The following is a 20,777-nucleotide window of genomic DNA, read 5'->3' as shown; positions in this document are numbered from 1 at the left end:
CTTGACACATCTGTTGTATAACAGAACAGTGGGAGCTTAGAAAGGAAGTAAGCTGAGATTGAATAGCATAAATTTGCATTCCAGAAGTAGCATAAAATGTTATTTTTGTCTTAAACATAGTATTTTAATTGCTATATATATAAGGTTTTGAAAACCGGTTGTGGCTTACAGTGCCACCTCTAGGGATGTTTCCATCCTTTGTTTAATAGAGTTGCTATCGTGCTGTAAAATGAGATTTTCTTGCTACCCAAGAGACTAATTTTCATCTTTGTCATATAGTACTTAGTGATTATTTTTAAGAAACTTTCCATGGCAAAAGATACAACTAAATATCTATTTTGTTGCCTGACTCCAGGTACTGAATTGGAATGCTTTCAGAATTACTTTGGTTACCAAGTTAGTCAGTTTTAACCTAAGATGTTTTGAGTTCATATGCTAAATAAGCCCAAAATTCTCACTGGATGGAATTCATTTACTTTTCTCCAGAGCAACTAAAGCTGAGTAATAGAACATGCTTAGGAAAATAACAAGATTAGGCAATAAATATGTGTTTCATTCCAGTGTTTCCATACTTACAAGTGTTTTGCATTGATTAGCAGTCTGATGGTTAATTACTGTTGTTTTGAGAACTTTAACCTTTGTTTCACACATGGCTTCTCCCTCATCTCAGATATTATTTTCCTGTCCAAATTATGTAATCTTTCTGCTTTGTTATGGTGAGGTGATACTTGTGGAGAAAAAAGGGTGATTTGAGATGTTTTCCTGACCCAAAACGATTTCCAGGTATACAGTTCTGAGTGTGGTTCTGTATTCAAAATAGTGTCTCTGTACCACTGAGCATGTTAGTTCTCAGTTTCTAGGTAAGATTCAAATCTTGTCTGATTTACAAGAAGAGTAAGGATTGTGTGATTCACTATTAATTAAAAATTTCAGTTGCCAAATATGTTCTCATTTTTAAAAACCTAGGGCTAACTTCCATGTTTCTCTCCTCAGCCCCTGTCACTGTCACCCTGGAGGGGGATGTTTCATTTCCTAGTATTACTATCATTTAAAAAAAAAAAAAAAGAAATCTTACTACTTCAGTCTTCTCTGAAAATTGTAAAAGAAGCAGTTGCCTGAAATGTGAAAATGGTGTTGGCAGATATTTGACATTTATACAGCCTTCATTCAAATAAATGTCAAAAAGTCAAAGTTTCACATCAACCTTCAGTTCCGATTCAGTCTTTTGAATTCTTAGCAAAATTACATTACATTAATTCCTTTATTGCTTCTGATGTAACAAACTCTTCTTGGCAAAGAAACTAAAGCAATTTCTTACAAAATTAACAGGCATTGCAATTTAATTATTACTTGAAATTTCAGTGATATAGGTCATGGCCGCCTCTTATCGATGTTGTAAAGCAATTAAATCATAACACACAGGCTTAGCTGAAAATTAATTCATGTAACTAAAATGTAAACTTAAAATAAAAAATGTAATATTTGATCTATTAATTCAATTAAAAAAATATGGAATATATATTTACAGCATGCAGGTTCCTAAAATGTTCCTAGATGCATTAACAGCTCTCAGAAGGTAGGAAGTTTGCAACTATAATGAATGTTATGTGGGACATTAATAATTGACTCTGGTAACAGGGTTTTCTAATAGAAGGAAAAAGAACTACCAATAACTAGCTGCTCTTAAATGTGTATAACTTCACAGAGAAAGCCTGGTAACATCTGTACTACTGTACACAGAATTTTTGCAAGGACTTACATAGTTTAATTATTTGTGGAACAAGGCTTCCTCACCTGTGATGGAGGCTGTGTGACAAGACACGGGGTGCTGCCTGTTGCCCCAGGTGTAAGTGACTGGGACAAGGGACAATGCAGAGGAGGCAGCCAGCGTTCCAGGCACACTGTGAGCCAGACATGGACTCCGTGTGACTCCCACTAGGACTCATACTCTGTCGTGGTTAGGGCATTTCTTTCCATCCTGTTTCATTTTGTAGAGAGATAACGAACCCAGTAAAAAACACTCCATGTTAAAAGCTCTGAATGACAACGTATGTTTTTTGTCTCTGAACTGTATCCAGTTGCAGCTGTCAGATGCACAGCTGAGAAAATACAGCTCCAGCTGCTGCTGCCTCCCACCTTGTCCCTCCATCGCTGACAACATGTAATTTCCTGAATGGGAAGTCAGAGCGAGCAGTAGTCATCCTAACTACCACTGCCTTACATCTTTGCTGTTCTTGGGAGCAATGCTTCACTTTTCAGGAACATTTCATAAAATCTGGGTTGCATTTCCAGGTTGTACCAGCTCAGTTCTCCGTTGTCTATCTGCACACATATAGGCTACACTGTCAGCTTGGAAGGCTCCTTCCTGGTGAGGTCTGAGTAGTGTAGCAGAGTGCTGGGGCGGCGCGTGTGCAAATACCTGAGGTATGCGAGCTGTCTCACCCCCAGCAAAGTACGTAGTGAGCCCTGGATGTGTAGTCCTGCTGGGAAACAGTGTGGTAGGCTGGGACCAGTACTGCAGTAAGACGTCCCACCTCCAATACCTGGTTGTCTTACTGAAACCCTGGTACAATGCTGGAGTGTACTATGAAAACACAACTAGTGAGGAGCTCAGATCCAACAGATGATTGGACTTGATGATCTTGAAGGTTTTTTCCAACTGAAAACATTCTATGATTCTATGATTCTAAGTACTTCAGTCAGAGGTACAAAATCCTCTCCAGCGACAAGCACTGACTGCACAGCCTCAGTCAAGTTCTTCAGCTTTTGGACTTGGTGAATAAAAGGGAGCATCATCTTCCAATTCTTAAAACCACTTCACATTTTCCACTAACCTAAGTTCTTTGACTACAACTGTATTTTTTGATGAATAAATTAATGACCAAAAAACCCAAACCGACCTAACTATGGACTTCATTCAGCACAGTGAGGGCTGGTCACAGTACATAAAGGCATCCTGGTTTCTGTCCCGTGTTGTCAGTCCTGGATCAGTTCTCCCACTTCAGGGATTTCCAGCTAATCTTGAGAGAAATGTAGCACGAAGCATTGCTGATTTCAGGGGTTATACTTACTAGTCTTCAGTGGCCAGTACACTGCATTGCAACAACTTCATTTTTCAAGAAAACTTTACATAATGTATACTTGTCAGATCAGTTGTATATTCACCTCCTCTTATCTCATTGGTAGTACATAACTCTACTAAAGTTCTAAGTACCAGAGCCCACTGAAAGAGTTGTGAAGGAACTGTCTTTTGTCCATTTTACTTTTCTCGGCCAGTAGGACTCTGCCTGGCAACAAGTAAACTTCAGAGAATTCCACGTTTACTGAACTATTGAGCGCTAATTCCAAAACCAATTAATTCAAACAAGGTCACATTGCATGAGGGAGTTTTCAATTACAGCTCATACGATTACTCAGAATGCCTGAGGAATTGCAGGTTTCCTTTCTCTTGACTTAAAGCTATTTTCAGCTTTCCATTTTTGAAATAAGGGGCTACATAGGGTGAATTTTTAGAACGTGCATTTGATATTCAGCCACAAAACTCTCATTGCCAGGAAATTGATTGCATGGTCATGTACCTACAAACACAAAGGCATGAGAGTATGATATTTCATCAAGAAGTTGTACTGTTCCAGAGCACAGCTACCTTGCCAGACCCCAAAAGTACTGAATCTCTGGTGCTATCTAAACACTAATGACAGAAGTTATTGTTTTTGTGGTTTTCATGGGTTTCTTTTTTTTTTTTTTTCCCAAAGTGTGGTGGGCTGACCCTGCCTGGGGGCCAGGAGTCCAGCCAAGCTGTACTATCACTCACCTCCTCAGCTGGAGAGAAAAATATAACAAAAGGTTCATGGGTCGAGATAAAGACAGGGAGAGATCACTCACCAGTTGCTGTCATGGGCAAAACAGACTCAACACTAAAAAAAAAAATCATCTAATTTCTTAACCAATGAAAATAGATTAGGGTAATGAGAAATAAACTCAAATCTTAAAATACCTCCTTCCACCCTTTCCTTCTTCCTAGGCACAACTCCGGATTTCTCTCCCCCCTCCCCCCAAGTGGCACAGGGGAATGGGGAATGAGGGTTGCAGTCAGTTCATCACAGTCTCTGCCACTCCTTCCTCCTCAGGTAGAGGACTCAGACCCTTCCCCTGCTCCAGTGTGGGTTCCCTGTCATGGGAGACAGTCCTCCATGAATTGTGAGCTCTTCACAAGCTGCTTCAGCATGAGTACCTTCCACAGGGTACAGACCTTCAGGACCAGACTGCTCCAGCCTGGTCCCCCACAGGGTCACAAGGTTGCAAGATCCCCCAGAAAACTTGCTCTGGCATGGACTCCTTTCTCCATGGGCTGCAGGTCCTGCCAGAGCCTGCTCCAGCGTGGGCTTTCCACTGGATCACAGCTCCTTCAAATGTCTCTACCTGCTCTGGCATGGGGTCCTTCACAGGCTGCAGGTGAAAATTTTGCTCCCCATCATCCTTAATGGGCTGCAGTGGGACCACCTGCCTCACCACAGTCTTCACTATGAGCTGCAGGAGAACCTCTGCTCTGGTTCCTGGAGCACCCCTCCCCCTCCTTCACTGACCTTGGTGTCTGCAAAGTTTCTCATATCTTCCCACTCCTCTCTCTGACTGTAAAAGCTAATGGTCCTTTATTTTATTTTATTTTTCCTTCTTAAATATATGTTATCCCAGAGGCACTACCATCGGTGATTGGCTCAGTTTTGGCCAACGTCAGGTCCATCTTGGAGCTGGCTGGACATAGGGGAAGCTTCTAGCAACTTCTTGCAAAAGCCACTCCTGTATCCCCTCTGCTACCAAAACTTTGCCATGCAGGCACAAAGATTTGAGGGTAACAAGGGCAAGGCAAAAGTTTAAGTCATGGTGGTACTTCTTATAAAGCTAGTTGAGTTCGGTGAAGGCTCACTAAGAAGACAAAGGCTCACTAAGAAAACAAGTGTCTCTCCAATGAAGAAAAGATAGAAAGAGCTGGGACTGTTGAGACTGCAGAAGAGAAGGCTCAGAGAGTATTTTATAAATGTATATAAATATAAAAATTAGAAAAACACACTCCTTAGTTCCTAAAAGAATTAAGTTTTTGTGATCAATAAATACATTATTTTCTTTATCTTCTCAAGAATTAAATATATTCATCCACGTGGCTGCTTGGGTCTTCTAAATCCAATACACTATGGCTAGGAAAAGCCAGCCAAATGGGGGAAAACACAGGTATAAAATAAAATCCCCACAATTTCTGTTCTCTCTGAAGAAATAAATGCTGACTATTAGAGGTGGCATCCATTGCTAAGTAATAGCTAGCAGTGTTATCCACACAAGCAATGTTTAAAACCACAAAACCTTAAGTCCAAATAAGATATAGAAAGCTATTTTCTCAATTATAATTTGCCTGTTGACTTTGTTTAATTACTGTTGGGGCTCCATGGAATTATCTGGCAGTCAAATTCTCTACAGGAAACATACCGTATATCTGTGGGAGCACTTGGGGATCCTGAGTTAATACTTTGATGCCATGCCAACTTGTGTGTCTATACTGTGAGAATAAATCTTATACTGAGGAGCCCGGTTCTACACTTGGCTACACACACATCATTTTCATTGCTCTAGTTATATCTGGGGGGAATAATTAGTCTTTAATTCTTTTAAATATATTGAAGTTCTGATACTATGCTGACCCTGCTGTTTAATAGCAGCTCTACATGGTGGAAGTGGCCCAGGGAGTCGCTGGGATGAAGGTGACACAAGCCCTTTGGTTTGAGGAGTTTAACAAAGGATGACCATGGGGCCGTTGCAACTGTTCATAACTCTGGGATTCCCTGAGATGGAGTAAGGCTGTGCTAATCAGGGCTGCCTGGCTGCCTAGCCTCTTCAGGCTGATGAGGCATGAAAACAGTTGGAACAGTAGCCAGGAGCTTTTCATAATTCTCATTCTCCTTGGTACAGATGATCTGCAGAGGCAAAGATAAAAAATGCTGCCTTCCATCTATGGTTAGTTTAAAAAATGTGTAATGAGTGTTTCTCCCTTGCTCCCGCTGTTCTGTGCTTGACATAATTCCTCCATAACCTATTAGATTTGCCAAGCAGCTGGTTCTTTTTTTTTTTTTTTTTTTATTTAAAAGGACACCCATGTTCCCTTCCCTGGCAGAATTTGGTTTCAAAACTGTTCTGAGGGACCAATTTTCAAAGAGTTTCTTCACATTCATTTTCTGTATCATATTATAAGGAAGGGAAAAAAAAAATCATAGAATCATGGACTTGGGTTGGAAGGGATCTCAAAGACCCCACTGCCATAGGCAGGGACACCCTCCCAGGTTGCCCAGAGCCCCATCCAACCTGGCCTTGAACACTGACAGGGAGGGGGCAGCCACAGCTTCTCTGGCCCACCTGTGCCAGGGACTCACCACTCTCACAGTAGACCATTTTTTCTTCACATCTAATCTAAATGTCCCCTCCTTCAGTTTAAACCCATTACCCCTTGTCCTGTGACTAGTGTCCCTGATAAACTCTGTAGGCCCCTTCAAGTAACAGAAGGCTGCAATAAGGTCTCCCCAAGTCTTCTCTTCTCCAGGCTGAATCATTCAAGGAAGCTGATTCACTTCTCAAGTGTTTGAAGCCTTCCTGACATGATAGAAGCCAACAGTGGCAGCTGTTTAGCTTGATGGTGCCAGAGGGCTTTGACCTCAGGTGGTCTGTGCAGGTGTGGGAAGCTTGCAGGACAGGTGAGCCTGGGAGCACCAGTTCACAGTGCTTCCTTGTACTGGTAAGTGAAAAGAAAAGCAGGACGTGCCAGTCCTTCTCCTTCTGTGTTCCTCAGTGAGCAAAAAGAAAAAAACCTCTAAGGAGTCTTCTCAGAAGCTTGTATTCCGTCCTGGGTTTTGTGTAAAGCAAGTAAGTTGAGAGCCATAAATGATGACATGTGCACTGGAACTGCAGTATTTGCTTACTGAGTATAGAGACATCATTTTGTTTGCATTCTGACAGCAGTTTTTACTAGCTCCCATGTAATATTTCATCCATCAGGGCCTCAGCCTATCAGTTAATGTAACTAAGCATAACTTCCAAGTTGACCCAGTTTAGCTTGCTGGCAAACTGGCCCTTAGCTTTGCTACGCTTTCAGTACAGCGGGGATCTGAGCTGTGCTCTGCTTTAGCTTCTTTACAATCAAAAAATTCTTCTGAAAACCACTGTGTGCAGCCACCTGTGTGTGTAGTCACAGGGGAATTCCTCTCCAGTGGGTCCTAGCAAAGGCACAGGGGCTGATAGAGAGTATGTGTGAAGAAAGAGAGCTGCGCTTCAATATAACAATAAACTCCTTTACAGCAGGTCAGGTCTCACTTCCATAGGGACCCTTCCACTTCTAGAATGTACATTGGATAGTAAAGCTATTTCAAAAAATACATTATCAGGCATTTAAGGAGGCAAGTTCAAGTGCTTTCACTACTGTTCTGCCTCATGGCAAGGGCGTTTTGATTAATGCTTGCCAGTAACAAATGTACTTCTCCTGAAGGACATTAATTCTAAGTTGCAAAATTGCCTTTTCCAGGAGAACAGAATACTGGTGGGCAGCTGCCACCCAAATCCTTCTCAATAACAGGCATCTGAGGGTAGAAACAAAGCAAGTTCTTCATTATTTAAATAATGCCATATCTAGGTTTCAGTGGAGAGTCACAGAAGTAGGTGAAAAACTTTTATAGTTATCTTTAGGTTTATTTCCAGCAAATTCTCTGTTTTGATAGTATTAAAAAAACTTCTTAGGATGCTTGCACATCTCTGCCAGCCTCTCAGCAGCACACTTCCTCTGTTTTCCCTTCCCTGAAATGGAGTTTCATCAAGATAAGCTTGTACTTACGTCTTTCTTTCTGTGCCAGGAATTTTATTCCAACTCAGATCTATCCTGGAAGGCCAATTGCTAAAGCTGATACTTAAAACATACTTGAAATATTTTTTCTAGAGGATTCGAGAAAACAAACATACTAAAACTGGTGATGTTCCCAGGGCATAACCAGGCGGAATTAGCCTTTGTTGGACAGGTTACTTGAATGGTACGGGGTTTGCCTCCAGTCCTCTAAACATAGATGCTTTTGTGGAAACTAGTATTCTAATTCCCATGACAGTTAGTTCAAAGATAATTGGCTGGTAGCATTTGAGACACTTGAGAAGTCCACATGGGATCTATGAGAGAAATGCATCTTCCTGGACAAGCAGCTATAGGCTAGGCAGGAGGGCCTAGGACATCTGAAAAGGTATTAGATACCTACTTTTAGGTGAGTTTGCAACCAAATACAGTGTATGGATCCTGTTGTGCACCAACAGAAGAGACTCAATAATACCCCACCTGCACCTCACAGCAGCACCCTGGTACTTGCTAACAAACTCTGCACTCTCTGTAAGGCCAAGGTTTGGTCTCAGTATCTAGTCAGTTACAGTATACACGCTGGAAACAACAAATGCCAGAGCAATCCAAGCAGTTCATTACTGCTCCTCAAGGGCAACTAGAGGACATCCAAACAGAGTCAGGGAAGATACTGAGTTTGAGGATACTGAGTTTAACCTACCACTTGGCTTTCTGAGACTGCGAACAGTATATCAAGGACGTATCAATGAGACTTGATTTTTATATGCATTTCTTTACCCTTTGGGATTGTTCTCTGTACAGAAAAACCACATACATTTCCACTCTTTGTCTCCTTCCTCCAATAAAAAAAATTCAATCACATATATATCTAAAATGCAGCTGTAAAAGGCAGTCACATTAATGTCTTATTATAGTCAATGAAATGTTATTTATCTCCTTTAAGACTGGTATCTGTTATGAAAGAAGTTGTCCTCTGGACGTCCCTATTTCTCTCTGTTGACTATAAAAATAGTCTACAATGATAGCACAGTATAGCTAGCTAACTTTCATAAATCTGAGGTAAAAGTCAGGCCTGTTCAAATTGTATTATAGGATGAAACCAAGAATAACTGAGAGAGACACTCTCTGACGTACAGGGTTGAGAACTCAAAACCCAGCAGCATCATTTGCTGCACCTAAATACAGGGCTGGAAGTCCGCAAGTAGCTTTTTGAGTGCTTGTTTTGATGCTGACTCCATCTGCATCTTGGGTAAAATGATTCCTTAATTTGAGTATTGCCTGCATTGTTACCAATCTCAAAAGAATGCTCTGAGATTGTGTCCAGACTTGTAGCTCTCTGTGGATTAAAAGAATGATTGAAGGGTATTAAATTGTCTTTAATTAAAATATTTTGTAATAATCAAAATTCTTTAACACAGAACCATTATCACAATGCACTGTTAAAATTATTCTACTGTGTACCACTTCTTTAAGATTGAGAAAACTGCTTTTCTCATCCTATTCAATTTAGAATTCCTTACTCTGAGTTAAAGAAATCACAAACTGTGCATAGTTACTGAAAGAATAAGAATAGAAAGTATACAAACAGAGCGAATGATAAGCCTACATAATATATCTGTGAGTGGGATTAGGAGGCTGATAGAAATTGTTTGACTGATAAGTGTATGGGGAAGTTTGAGAAGAGATTTATTTTTTATTAAAGTACAAAGTTACAGCAGTATTGGTTTAGTTCTAGTGCAAAACATTTTCAAATTTTCTGTTTTATTTCACTGTGAAAAGAGTAGCCCAGAAAGAGTGGCTCTGAGCTTTGGGAGCTCCTTTTTCTCTTTGTCTGTTGCTGTTTTGATGATGTGAGAAATACAATCTGTATTCCTGAAAAGCCACACATGCATTCTGTAAATGAAATAGATTATAGTTAAAGGTAATTTTTTCCTTCCTGCAACCCAAAAACCGAGATGGTGTTTTTTAATTCCACTTCAGTATTTTAGAGGCACATAGGAACTGTTGAGAAGAGCAAAACAGCTGTCAGCACTTTGCTTTGCTGTCTACAGGATGCTGGTTAGGCTATAATTTCTCGCTAATTAACTGGTCTAAAATAGAACCCTTTGTAACTAGTCCATCAGCGATCCATGAGGTTTGTGTTGCCCGCACCTCTTTTAACTTTGGCAGAGGCTTACAATTTCTGACCTTGATGTCTTGTTTGATTTGCATTTCTGTTTTGAGACTAACATTAATTACACTGTCAAAACAGATTTTATCGTTTACGTAACATGGGCTGCCTACAGACCGAAGTTTCCTCAATATGGAGGTAACAACTTACGCACCGAATGACTTGATTACAGTAATTCCCCTTATACCTTTCTCCTCCTGGGAGATTGTGAAGTGTACTTAGACTCCAGCTTTTTTCCAAATTTAGTGGTCACATTTCCACTTAATTGTTTGTTTCCTGTAAAAAACAAACAAAAAAATAATCAGGTAGATGTACAGCACTTAAGCCTAAAAGGATCTACTCTGAATATTAAGTCTAACCTGATGCACACATGGATTTAAAACCAAAACCAAAGCCCTCATCTGTTAATTTTGCCTTATCCTTGTAAATGCTGATTGAGGTTACATGTCATGCTAACGATGTAAGTCTTTTTTTACAAGTGCTATATAGATTCTGTTTAGCAGAGAGATGTCAAAATCAGACACTGCTTAAAAAATATCATTTGAGATGGGATTCATGTGACAGCCGTGTCTTGGTGATGTGCTATTTTTGAAAAGCTCTTTTAAAATGTCATATAGAAGAAGCACAAATCTTGCCTATGTCAATAATGTGTGATAATGATCCAGATGCTGAACGTGCATGAAATCAGGTCTGATTCCCCTGACTTCAGTAACAGCTCTGGTGGGATTAACTGCATGGCCTAGCCTGGTGCCTAAAACTGTACAACCAATTCAGAAACCACAGAAGTACAGACAGTTTGCTTTTAATACCTCTGTGGAGCTGCAAAGGGACCTTGGGCCAAACTATTACTAGCTGCTATGTAGCAGCTCCAGTGGAAGGGATCAAGGAGCAGGAAATTAGGATTCAGTCATTAATGCAGGTAATTCCACGCAGGCTTGCTTTAGCAGCCAGGACACAGAGCATGTGGAGCAGAGGAGATGAACCCCCTCACCTTTCCAATGAACATAGGTACTGGAAGACAAGAGAGTTTATGTCCCAGTGCGTACCAGAGTCCTACCAGTGCTGTCACAGGGACAGAGCATTTGGCTGGAGTTTATCTCACTGCTTTAGGCATTTCAAAACTAGCTGTCCTGATCTGAGCTGGTTGTCCTTGATTCCCTTTATGGTTGATGGGGAGAAGTAGGCACCTGCATGGGATGATTCATTTCCTGTTAAAATAAGCATTTAAGATGGGTGAGACTTGCCCCCAGAATTGCTTATTTTTCTCCCAGTAATTTTAAAAAGAATCACACAACTAACTTAAGACTTGGGTGACTGTTTTCTAAGTGACTAATGTGAGGTGAGATGGATTTCCATTTATAGTTATCAAATACTGACTGTTTCTTGAATGTATGTGTGGTGGGTTGACCTTGGCTGGATGCCAGGTATTCACCAAACTGCTCTATTACTCCTCAGCAGCTACAGGAAGGGGAGAAGAATAAGACGGGGGGTAAAAAATTGTGGGTCAAAATTAAGACAGTTTCATAAAGCAAAAACAAAAGCTTGTGCATAGAAGTAAAGCAGAAACAAAATATTTATTCTCTACTTCCTATCAGCAGCAGGTGATGTCCAGCAAGAAGCCCTTCTTCCTGGGAAGTACACATAGTAAATAACAAATGCTCCCCCTTCTTTGTCTCATTTTTTATTGCTGAGCAGACATCATATGGTATGGAATAACCCTTTGGTCAGTTGGGGGCAGCTGTCCTGGCTGTTTCCCCTCCCAGGATCTTGCCCACCCCCAGCCTACTGATGAAGGCAGGGGAAAACACAGGAGAGGCAGCCTTGATGTGCAGCAGCACTGCTCAATAACAGCCAAACCCTGGTGTGTTACCAGCACCTTGCTGGCTACCAATACACAGCACAGCACTGTGAGGGCTGCTGTGGGGAACATGAACTCCATCTTTGCCAGACCCAATACAGTAGGATATCATTCATTGTTATTAAAAGACCCTACTTTAAAAAGTGGCACAAGATAAATGCAGCATTTTGCCCCCATGGGGCAAACATGAGACCATCAATTAACATCTGACTTTAGGGCATGACAGATATTCAGATTTCCATCAGGAAAAAAGGTTAGGAATCACAGATACCTACCACTCCGTGCTTTGGATTATGCAGTTTAAATAAAACACAGCCCAACATATAAATTGTGCTGATGAAACTCATCTGAGGACAAGCAGTCTTTCCAAGAAAATATCTCACAAAAGTATCACTGTGAATATATCTGCCATTTCTTACTGCCTGATCTGGAAAGCAAGACACAGGGTTCTTTTCATGGATATCCAAGCTCATAAAGGCTCTCTCTCTATTGAGAAGTTGCCTGCTCCCTTTACTGGCTAGGTTTCACTGTGGAGGGCTGAGTGAGAAAAGGGAAGAAGCAGGAAGATAGTTTAATAACTAAAATAGCTCTCTGATTATGTCTGAGGCAAATTTATCTGAGATTCAATTAAAAGAATTGACTTATTTAAAAACAAAATTCTCTCTTGAAGTTCAAGCACAGCGTGACATTGGAAAGTTTTAATGACTATTTTTGCAAGGTTTGAATATCCTTACAGTTCAAAAAAAAAAGCTCTCATTACCTTACAAATGGGAACACTCTTGAACATGGGAAGCCCTCGGAAATGACAAGGCCTTTTACTAGCAGAGCAGCAGGCAAAAGTGTGGACCTATCCAGGCAGCAGCAAAGAAAAGGGCTGGAGGACAATGTGATGTGTCTTCTTCATCTGCCGTACACTCACCTACCTACCAATGTTTCAATTTCAGTGCACAGTGGGTGAGTTTGAGAAGTATTTTGAAAGCCTTTGTGTCACGAATAGTGTAGCCAGCAGGACTAGGGAAGTCATTATCCTCCTGTCCTCAGCACTGGGGAGGCCACACCTCGAGTACTGTGTTCAGTTTTGGGCCCCTCACTGCAAGAGGGACATTGAGATGCTGGAGCAGGTCTAAAGAAGGGCAATGAAGCTGCTGAAGGGTCTAGAGCTCAAGTGGCCAAGGGAAATGTGGTGATTTAGCCTGGAGAAAAGGGGGCTGAGGGGGAGACCTTATCACTCTCTACAACTACCTGAAAGGAGGTTGCAGCCAGGTGGGTGTTGGTCTCTTCTCCCAGGTAACAAGTGACAAGACAAGAGGAAATGGCCTCAAGGTGCACCAGGGGAGGTTTAGATTGGATATTCAGAAAAATTTATTCACAAAAAGGGTTATCAGTCACTGGAATAGACTACCCAGAGAGGTGGTAGAGTCACTATCCCTGGAGGTATTCAGAACATATGGTGCCTAGGGGCATGGTTTAACGGTGGACTTGGCAGTGCTAGGGTAACAGTTGGACATGATGATCTTAAAGGTCTTTTCCAAGCAAAATGATTCTGTGATTATCAATCATCAGACAGCCTGCTCCTGCACCTTTATGATTTCTTTCTTGAAAATTTCCAGCCATCGTGGACTCCTTTGCCCTCAGGACGGCCTTCCAAGGGACTCTGCCAGTGTTGGGACCAAATTCTGTCCCAACATCCTCTCTTGGATTCTTATTTTTCACATCTGTGGCTTGGTAGAAAAATCAACCAAGAGTTTGGGTTTTTTGTGGGAAATAAATTCTTTAGTAGCTGGGATCTCAAAAGTCCTTCTTGATTTCTTAATAGACTTTTAATGTTCATCATTCTTTGTTGTGAGAAGTAACTGTTGTGCATCCATACATACATTTTTATTATAACAGTTGCTCAGTGGTCCTGATGACCATGATGGATTGTGAAGAGATTTCAGGGCAGTTCAAGGACAGCCATGTTAGCTGGGACTGTGAAAACCTTTGTCTAGAATAGTATTCATGATGTTTAAAAGACAATACCAATAAATTAGTACTTTTTTCATAGAGTTTTAGAATAATTTATGGCTTTTCATTATGAGTAGGTGTCTTTTTCTTCTTTTGAAATTATGGTGGTTTAGCAGTAACTTTCTCTGGGTAAAGCAGATGATCTAACATCAGCCTGGGAGTCTGCAGCATGTTTTCCTCCGTGCTGTGGTTCCAGAGAGAAGCCCTCTCTGCCTGCAGCAATGTGCCCTGGGACCTCTGCCTCCAGGGAAGCTCCATACTCCCTGAAGAGTAATTACCCTCTTTCTGGACAAACCTCCTTACAAAACAGAAAATCCAGTTTACTCCTGCCATGTGTCGTAAGGGACAACTGTTTCCTTTAATTGATGGTGCTTTCATGTAAATTCATCATCCAGTTAACTTTATGATCTCAGCCTAAATAATGTTATTTTGACTAAGTGCTTCGTGGTTATATTGATTTGTAAAAACCCTTCAGGTGACTCTGTCTTGCAAATGGACCAACAGTAGTGATTTATTAAAAGGCTGCCTTTTGAAAGGTGTTCTGAATGTCACCTACGGCCACTGATATTTCATCAAATATATCACGTCTCTCCTTCTGCCTTTTGTCTGTGAATCTCTATGGATAACCTGAAGCGATATCTGAATTGAATTATTTTAGTCATTTTATTTCTAGTACAAACTGTGTTGGCACTGAAATATGGGCAGAGTAACAGACTTATTTCTGTGGCTGTAGCAAGTATAACCTTAAGCAAGTTTAGTCAAATGCAGTGTAGATTAAGAGGCATATTCTGCTTCCAGGTGTATCTATTAAAGAAAAAAAAAAACCCTATTACTTATGAATTATCAGGAAACCCTCCTTTGATTTCTATTATATGTGTCCAAACCGTCAAATTTCCAGTTCTCCAGGGCTGGGATTGTCTTCTTGGTTACTCTGCAGTATTGCCTGATACTCTGGTTCTGTCTGACCAGTGCTTCCCAGCTGGGATCACAGAGCATGTGGGAGAAAATAACGAGGTTTGCAGAGTCAGTCATTTGTAGCCATCTCTGTGCCAAATTCAGCACTGGTAGGCAGTCTTGTATATGGGAGGGTCATCTGGCAGAGCAGGTATGAAATGTAAGTCATGTGCTAGGAGGAGATAACTGGAGCTGGCGCAAATGGGCACTGCAGTCTTTACATAAAGGCAATGATCCTTGCAGAACCAAATTGATGTGTTACACTTTTTCCTGCCTGAGTGACAAATTAATGCACGTTACGCTGCACTGCTACCTGCTCCTTTCTCCTAAACAATTTATACCTGGTTTTCATCATCGTTTAGTCTAGCGTGTGATAAAGCAGCACAGAACCATTTTGTTTTCTCTCCATTTCTCTAGCAGTATCCTTCCTTAAAGGAAAATCCAGCGGAGCCATTTGCACATACTTAGGTTGAAGTGGGACAAGTACCTGAACACTTAACGCTTTGATTCAAATGGAAGTCTGAAATACCCATATACTTTAGAATTAGAACAGTTTTTTACCACTTCTATAATTTTTTGTTGACGACCATAATCTAACAGATGGAGACAGACTGTATCTTGATGAGCTCCAAAAAAATATTTTCCCCACTTTATTAAAAAAGGCAAAAAATAACCTCAGCTTTCTATATTAAGCTAGCCTTTAAATACAACCAGAAGGAAAATGTTATTTTCTTTTTAATAATTCCTTCTGTATATAGCTTAAACATAAAAAAGGTATATTTGCCTCTTGTACCATCTGCTTTCTCTTTCTTTGCATTTCAGAGCAGCTATAGATTTTACAGATTGGTAAGAGCATGGCAGAAGGCTGTTGCTTTGACTTTGCTTGAGCCTCATTGCTCAGCAGCAGGATTGGTGAGAGAAATACCAGGAGTGGCCAGCACACACACATCAAAACTACTCAGAAAACTAAAGAAGTCAGGAATCTTTGGTCATCTTCTGAAGCATGGAAACAACAGAAGATTATCAAGAATTGATGTTTCATATGGCAAAACATGAAGCATGTCTCTGCTTTTGCTGATGTCCATATTTTAAATCACCCTAAAGTCGCACTGCAACAGCTCTGCCTTCTTGGTGCTCTGCTTTTTCGTGCTCCTGTCCTCACGCTGCATTTCATCCCTGCCATTGTGGTGGCTCTAACACCCAGCTTGCCCTGCTCTGAATGAAGACAAGGATCCTCCAACCCAGTATTCTTTTTCCCAGTTCAGCACCAGTGCCCTCGATGGGGTTACTTGCCCACTGTCTTTGACCAGTGCTCTGTTCCTTGGGGCTGCATTGCCCAGAACCAGTCCTTCCTGCAGGGATGGCAAAACCCACCACAGCTCTTGGGTTTATAGAACCGTGGGCCAAAAAATGGGGAAGACATAAAGCAGCACTGAGGAGGTTTTATGTGCTTCCTTTGAACTAACAAACCCTACGGCAAATAAATTTTTCAAGGGAACAAATGATGCAAAGCTGACAGGAACTCCTGTCCATCAGCATAAGGGAGTGATAAATGAAAAGGAAAGGTTGGGGTTTTTTTCCTGTTAGGAAAAGGAAATGTTTCTTCCCATGTGTAATACGTGGTATGTATAGCTGCTAGGGCCAAGAATTGGATGATAGAAAGACATTACTTCTGATAACAAGAACATTCACAGATGTAATAATTAATGGGGAAAAAAATTGAAAAAGTGACACAAAATTTCATGCTTCAGACCCAAAGTCAATACTTATTTATTAGAGACTTAAGACCAGGCATGAAGAGTAAACTATGGATTACAGGGTAACTTTTGTCCTTTAACAAGCCCCTATTCTATTATGTAGTCATCTCTTAAGTCAGTAACAGATGCCAAGTTTATCTAAGACAGGTCTTGGTCACATCTAAGTTATCCCATTTACTTCACTGGAACCGCTTGAGTGATTAAAGGAAATAGAATTTTGTGGCAAGATTTGCCTCGCGAGTTCACGCCTCCATCCTCTTACCTGATTTTATTACAGTCTCCAATTAGTCCCAGATTTCTGTGGCTCTGAAACTGTTGTTCCAGATATGAACTCATTAACTGTGTAGAGATGGATTTTTTTATTCCCTGCTCAATATTTGATCTCTGTGACTGTAGCTTAGAAATTAATCGGATTTCTTCCTGCCGTATTTCACTGTAAACATGTAGCCAGTTTCTTGCAAACTTTCAGTTTCTCCCAGGTTCTTCTTGTAGTTGAACATCTGTGGGGTTTTTAATTCCTTTTTAGTACTCATGATCAAATGCCTGCCAGAATACTGCAGTAACTGTAATACTTGGTGGCTTTAAAACATGTCACTCCCCTGAAATAACCAGAAAATTCCAGAATAAAGTATGCAATCCTGGGGGGGGGGAGGGTGTTGAAAGCAAGTGACTGTTTTGGTTTTGCCACAAGGAGATTTTTTTCTTTTTTAGAAATGCAAATGAAGATTGAGTTAGCTCTGAAGGGCTGCAACAGAAGTTTAACATTTATATTCATTAGACAGAGAAGTGATCTGCTGCCTGAGTAGTAGGAATATACTCGCTTGTGATGTTTCATTATCACATTTACCATATGTTTCATTATTCACTGCTATTCTTTTGCATGAAGACAGACGGTAAAAAACAGTAAATTAGTTATAACAGTGATAACCTGTCTTACATTACAGGTAAAAATAGCTTCCTGTTCTGGATTTCACTCACCCTATTTCACCCCATTGTCTCTACTTCTAATGTGTCCCAGCACTTTGATGACTCGCAACTACATTTGCAGGGGAAGGCAGGGGAGCAGTATTATGGCAACTCTTTTAGTGGAAACATTCCTCAGAGCCACTGCTTGGGCTTATAAGGCACTTAGTTCCCAAGCTTTACACCCTCTCCTTCTTTCATCAGCTTTCTGTATTCCCTAAAGCATCTGAAAAATATTGGGTTTTTCTTTCTTCTTAACTGCTGGTTACAAAATTGACAGGAGATAAGATTGGTGATAGGACAACAAAATAGCACTTCAAAAAAGCATGCAGTCTCAGAATCTGAAGAGCATGTTTTCACGTGTTTCACTCTGTTAGAGCAATTTAGCTCAGAGCAAGACTATCTTTAAATCTTTATCAGAGTTGAGTGGCATCAGTAGTAAATCAAAACATGCTTCCAGTGAAGGTTTTCACTCCCTAGCTCACCCTCGTTCTCCTTTATTTATGATCACCCTTTTATTTATGATTATCAAGAATCAAAATTTAAGAGTACTTTCCTCCCGGCTGGCCGTTCCCAAAGGCTACCCTGGTGCTATGCGGGCTCAGCAGTCCCAGGTACTGGCAAACTCCCAAATTGCTAAAAGGCAGATCTCCTTAAGTTGTTCATCATTCAGTTTCTGCTTGTATACATTACACTATTTCAGCATTATTGATGTAGGGAAACATAATAATTTTCTTTTATCTACCTGCAATTAAACAAGAAGTGAATTGGACTTGGTTTTCCTGTATGGGAATATATAAAACTATATCACAATGCATTTTTGTATCAGTTGCTGATTTTATGAATTATGATTATATGTGTCTTGGGAAAAAAAATCTCCATAACAGAAATGGTCTTATTTCTGGGATTATTTATGGGTTTAGACAATTAAAAAATTCAGTTGTGTGATATTAATGAATAAAAACCTACCTCTGTGAAATCTCTAAAGTTTTGTAAGGAGCTTTCTTGGACGTTTTATCGAGTCTTTTGCTGCAAGACAGGAGCTATATTAAACCAGCCTCAGACCTGCCCTGCTTGTCAGACTAGATCTTCGTTCTGCTCATGTGTATCCAGTTCTCCCAGTGTTTCAGAACCATTTTTATAACTATATTTCCATACTCTGCATAAAAGTATACCTCCCTTCAATCTACGTTTTAAGGCTTCCTGCAGGATGATAGATGAAGTCACTGCTTTCTGTATTGCCTGTAGTTTTTTCTTATTGTCTATGTAGCTTTGCATATATTGTAACATCTTTTGCAGGCTTGGAATTTCCTCTTATTAATTGTATTGTGGATACTTTTAAAATTTATGCCTCCTGTGTAAATAGCCAACCTTGCCTAATTCCAGCCAGTACACCTGGTAGTATTTTTAGAAGTTAAAGTGTGGCATACTGTAAAGGACAAGTTTCTGAATAACATTCAGTTTCAGTATACTTTTCTTAATGCACTGTATCAATACAGAGCCTGCAGTTTGGATGGTAACAAGAGGAAAACAAAAATCTTCCTCCATTTCTTTTATCAGCTTTACCCCATGCAGAAACAAGCCTAGAAGTCCCCGCACAAGCCTCACTGCCTCTCTTCCACCTTCATCATAATCTCAGACTCCCCTTTCCACCCCTTGCTCCCTGGTTGAAACATGACAGTGCTCAGATACCCATCTGACTCTGAGAGGCACTTTCCTTTCGACTACTAGTGAGGTTCACAAAGAGCGTTATGTTGCACCATCTTCGTTTTTAAGTAGCATAAACTGAATGTTTAGGTGATTTCTGTTGTGAATTTCCATCAGATTGATCTTGATTTCTCTTTTTTTTTTCTTTTTTTCCCCTTTTTTCTCCCTTTTTTTAATTCTTTCCATAGCTGTAACTTACACAAGTTACAAAAAAACACCGCCACCGGTACCCCCTCGTACCACTTCCAAGCCACTGATCTCAGTCACGGCACAGAGCAGCACAGAATCCACCCAGGACGCGTATCACGACAGCCGGACTCAGAGGATTTCCCCGTGGCCCCAGGATGGGAGAGGGATGTACAACTCCACCGACAGTTTGGACAGTAACAAGGCCATGAACCTGGCCTTGGAAACCGCGGCTGCGCAGCGCCATGCGTCTGAGAGCCAGAGCACCTCGATACGAACCAGTGACAAGGCCATCTTAGTGACAAAAGCAGAGGAGTTTCTTAAGAGCCGACGTTCCTCTATAGGGATCCAGGTAGCCTATCATTAACATCTGTTCTGTGATGAATTGCTTGCCTTCTTTCTGTAAATAGCATAGAATGAGTCATTCAGCTTCGCTGGCTCTAATAATCTAACAAACAACCCCTGGCTGCTTAGCGTTAATTGTAATTCACATCATGGCAACGTGGCTGTGCAGAAAAGTCTTCGACTAATATGCTGTACCTGGAAGAAAATGAATGAATAAATCTCTAGGGAGGTTACCTGTCATTAACACTTGATATGAAAATTATACTGCAGAGCTACAGGTGAACAGCGTGTTCATCTCCTTCCCTCCATGAATTCACAGTCCTTTTTATAGTATTACGCCAGCTTTAAAGTGCTTGACTTTATTTTTCCATTATCTTTCTCTTTTGACCTTGAAAAATGTGTAATGCTGCTGGATCTTCAAGTTATCCTACCTAAAAAGAGTCTGCCCCCCCCCCCCCAACTTTTAGTTATGTTGGGGAGATGATACCAAAGGAGATAAAGAAATGTGCTGGTGTACCTACAGCATAATTACAGATGGTGAGCAGTGAAATAACATTGATAAGCACAGTCTTTGAACGTTCCTCCATTTGTCCATCAAAAAATGGAATCTTTATTTCGCCTGACAAAATGCCTGTCAGGCTGTGGAGACCTCAGGTTTGTTGTGTTGTTTCAGGTGGGTGAAATAAGATGTTTCCAAATGCAAGTTCTGTACCCTGTTCCTTCTGCTAAAGTGAAATCCCTGCAGATAGCAGTGGTCATTTGTTTAAATCTCTAGGAAATAACAAGAAGTAACAAAAATCAGAAAGTTGAACTTGCAAAGAATGCAAAGTCCTTTGAGAAAATTGAGGCTTCTGTTCTGCTGTTACTTAGGCACATATATAATTTTAAGTATGCGAATATTCCCTTTTACATCACGGGTTCACTTCTGCACTTAAAAATCTTCACTTTTGCCAGATCATC

General features: G+C 40.6%; 1 protein-coding gene across 1 annotated transcript in view; it reads left to right on the top strand.

Moving 5' to 3' along the window:
• Positions 1-20,777, top strand: part of DLGAP2 (DLG associated protein 2) — a gene marked incomplete at its 3' end in the record, with an annotated part of 378,466 nt that overhangs the window by 329,959 nt on the left and 27,730 nt on the right. The window contains exon 8 of the mRNA XM_084262520.1: positions 19,475-19,824. Within this exon, the coding sequence (XP_084118646.1) occupies positions 19,475-19,824 (350 nt within the window). The remainder of the gene's footprint in view (positions 1-19,474; positions 19,825-20,777) is intronic.

Source organism: Gallinula chloropus, assembly GCF_964237585.1.
Source record: "Gallinula chloropus genome assembly, chromosome: 3".
Classification (NCBI taxonomy): domain Eukaryota; kingdom Metazoa; phylum Chordata; class Aves; order Gruiformes; family Rallidae; genus Gallinula; species Gallinula chloropus.
Note: the sequence above shows the minus strand (reverse complement) of the source record. Positions and strands in the feature narration are given on the sequence as shown.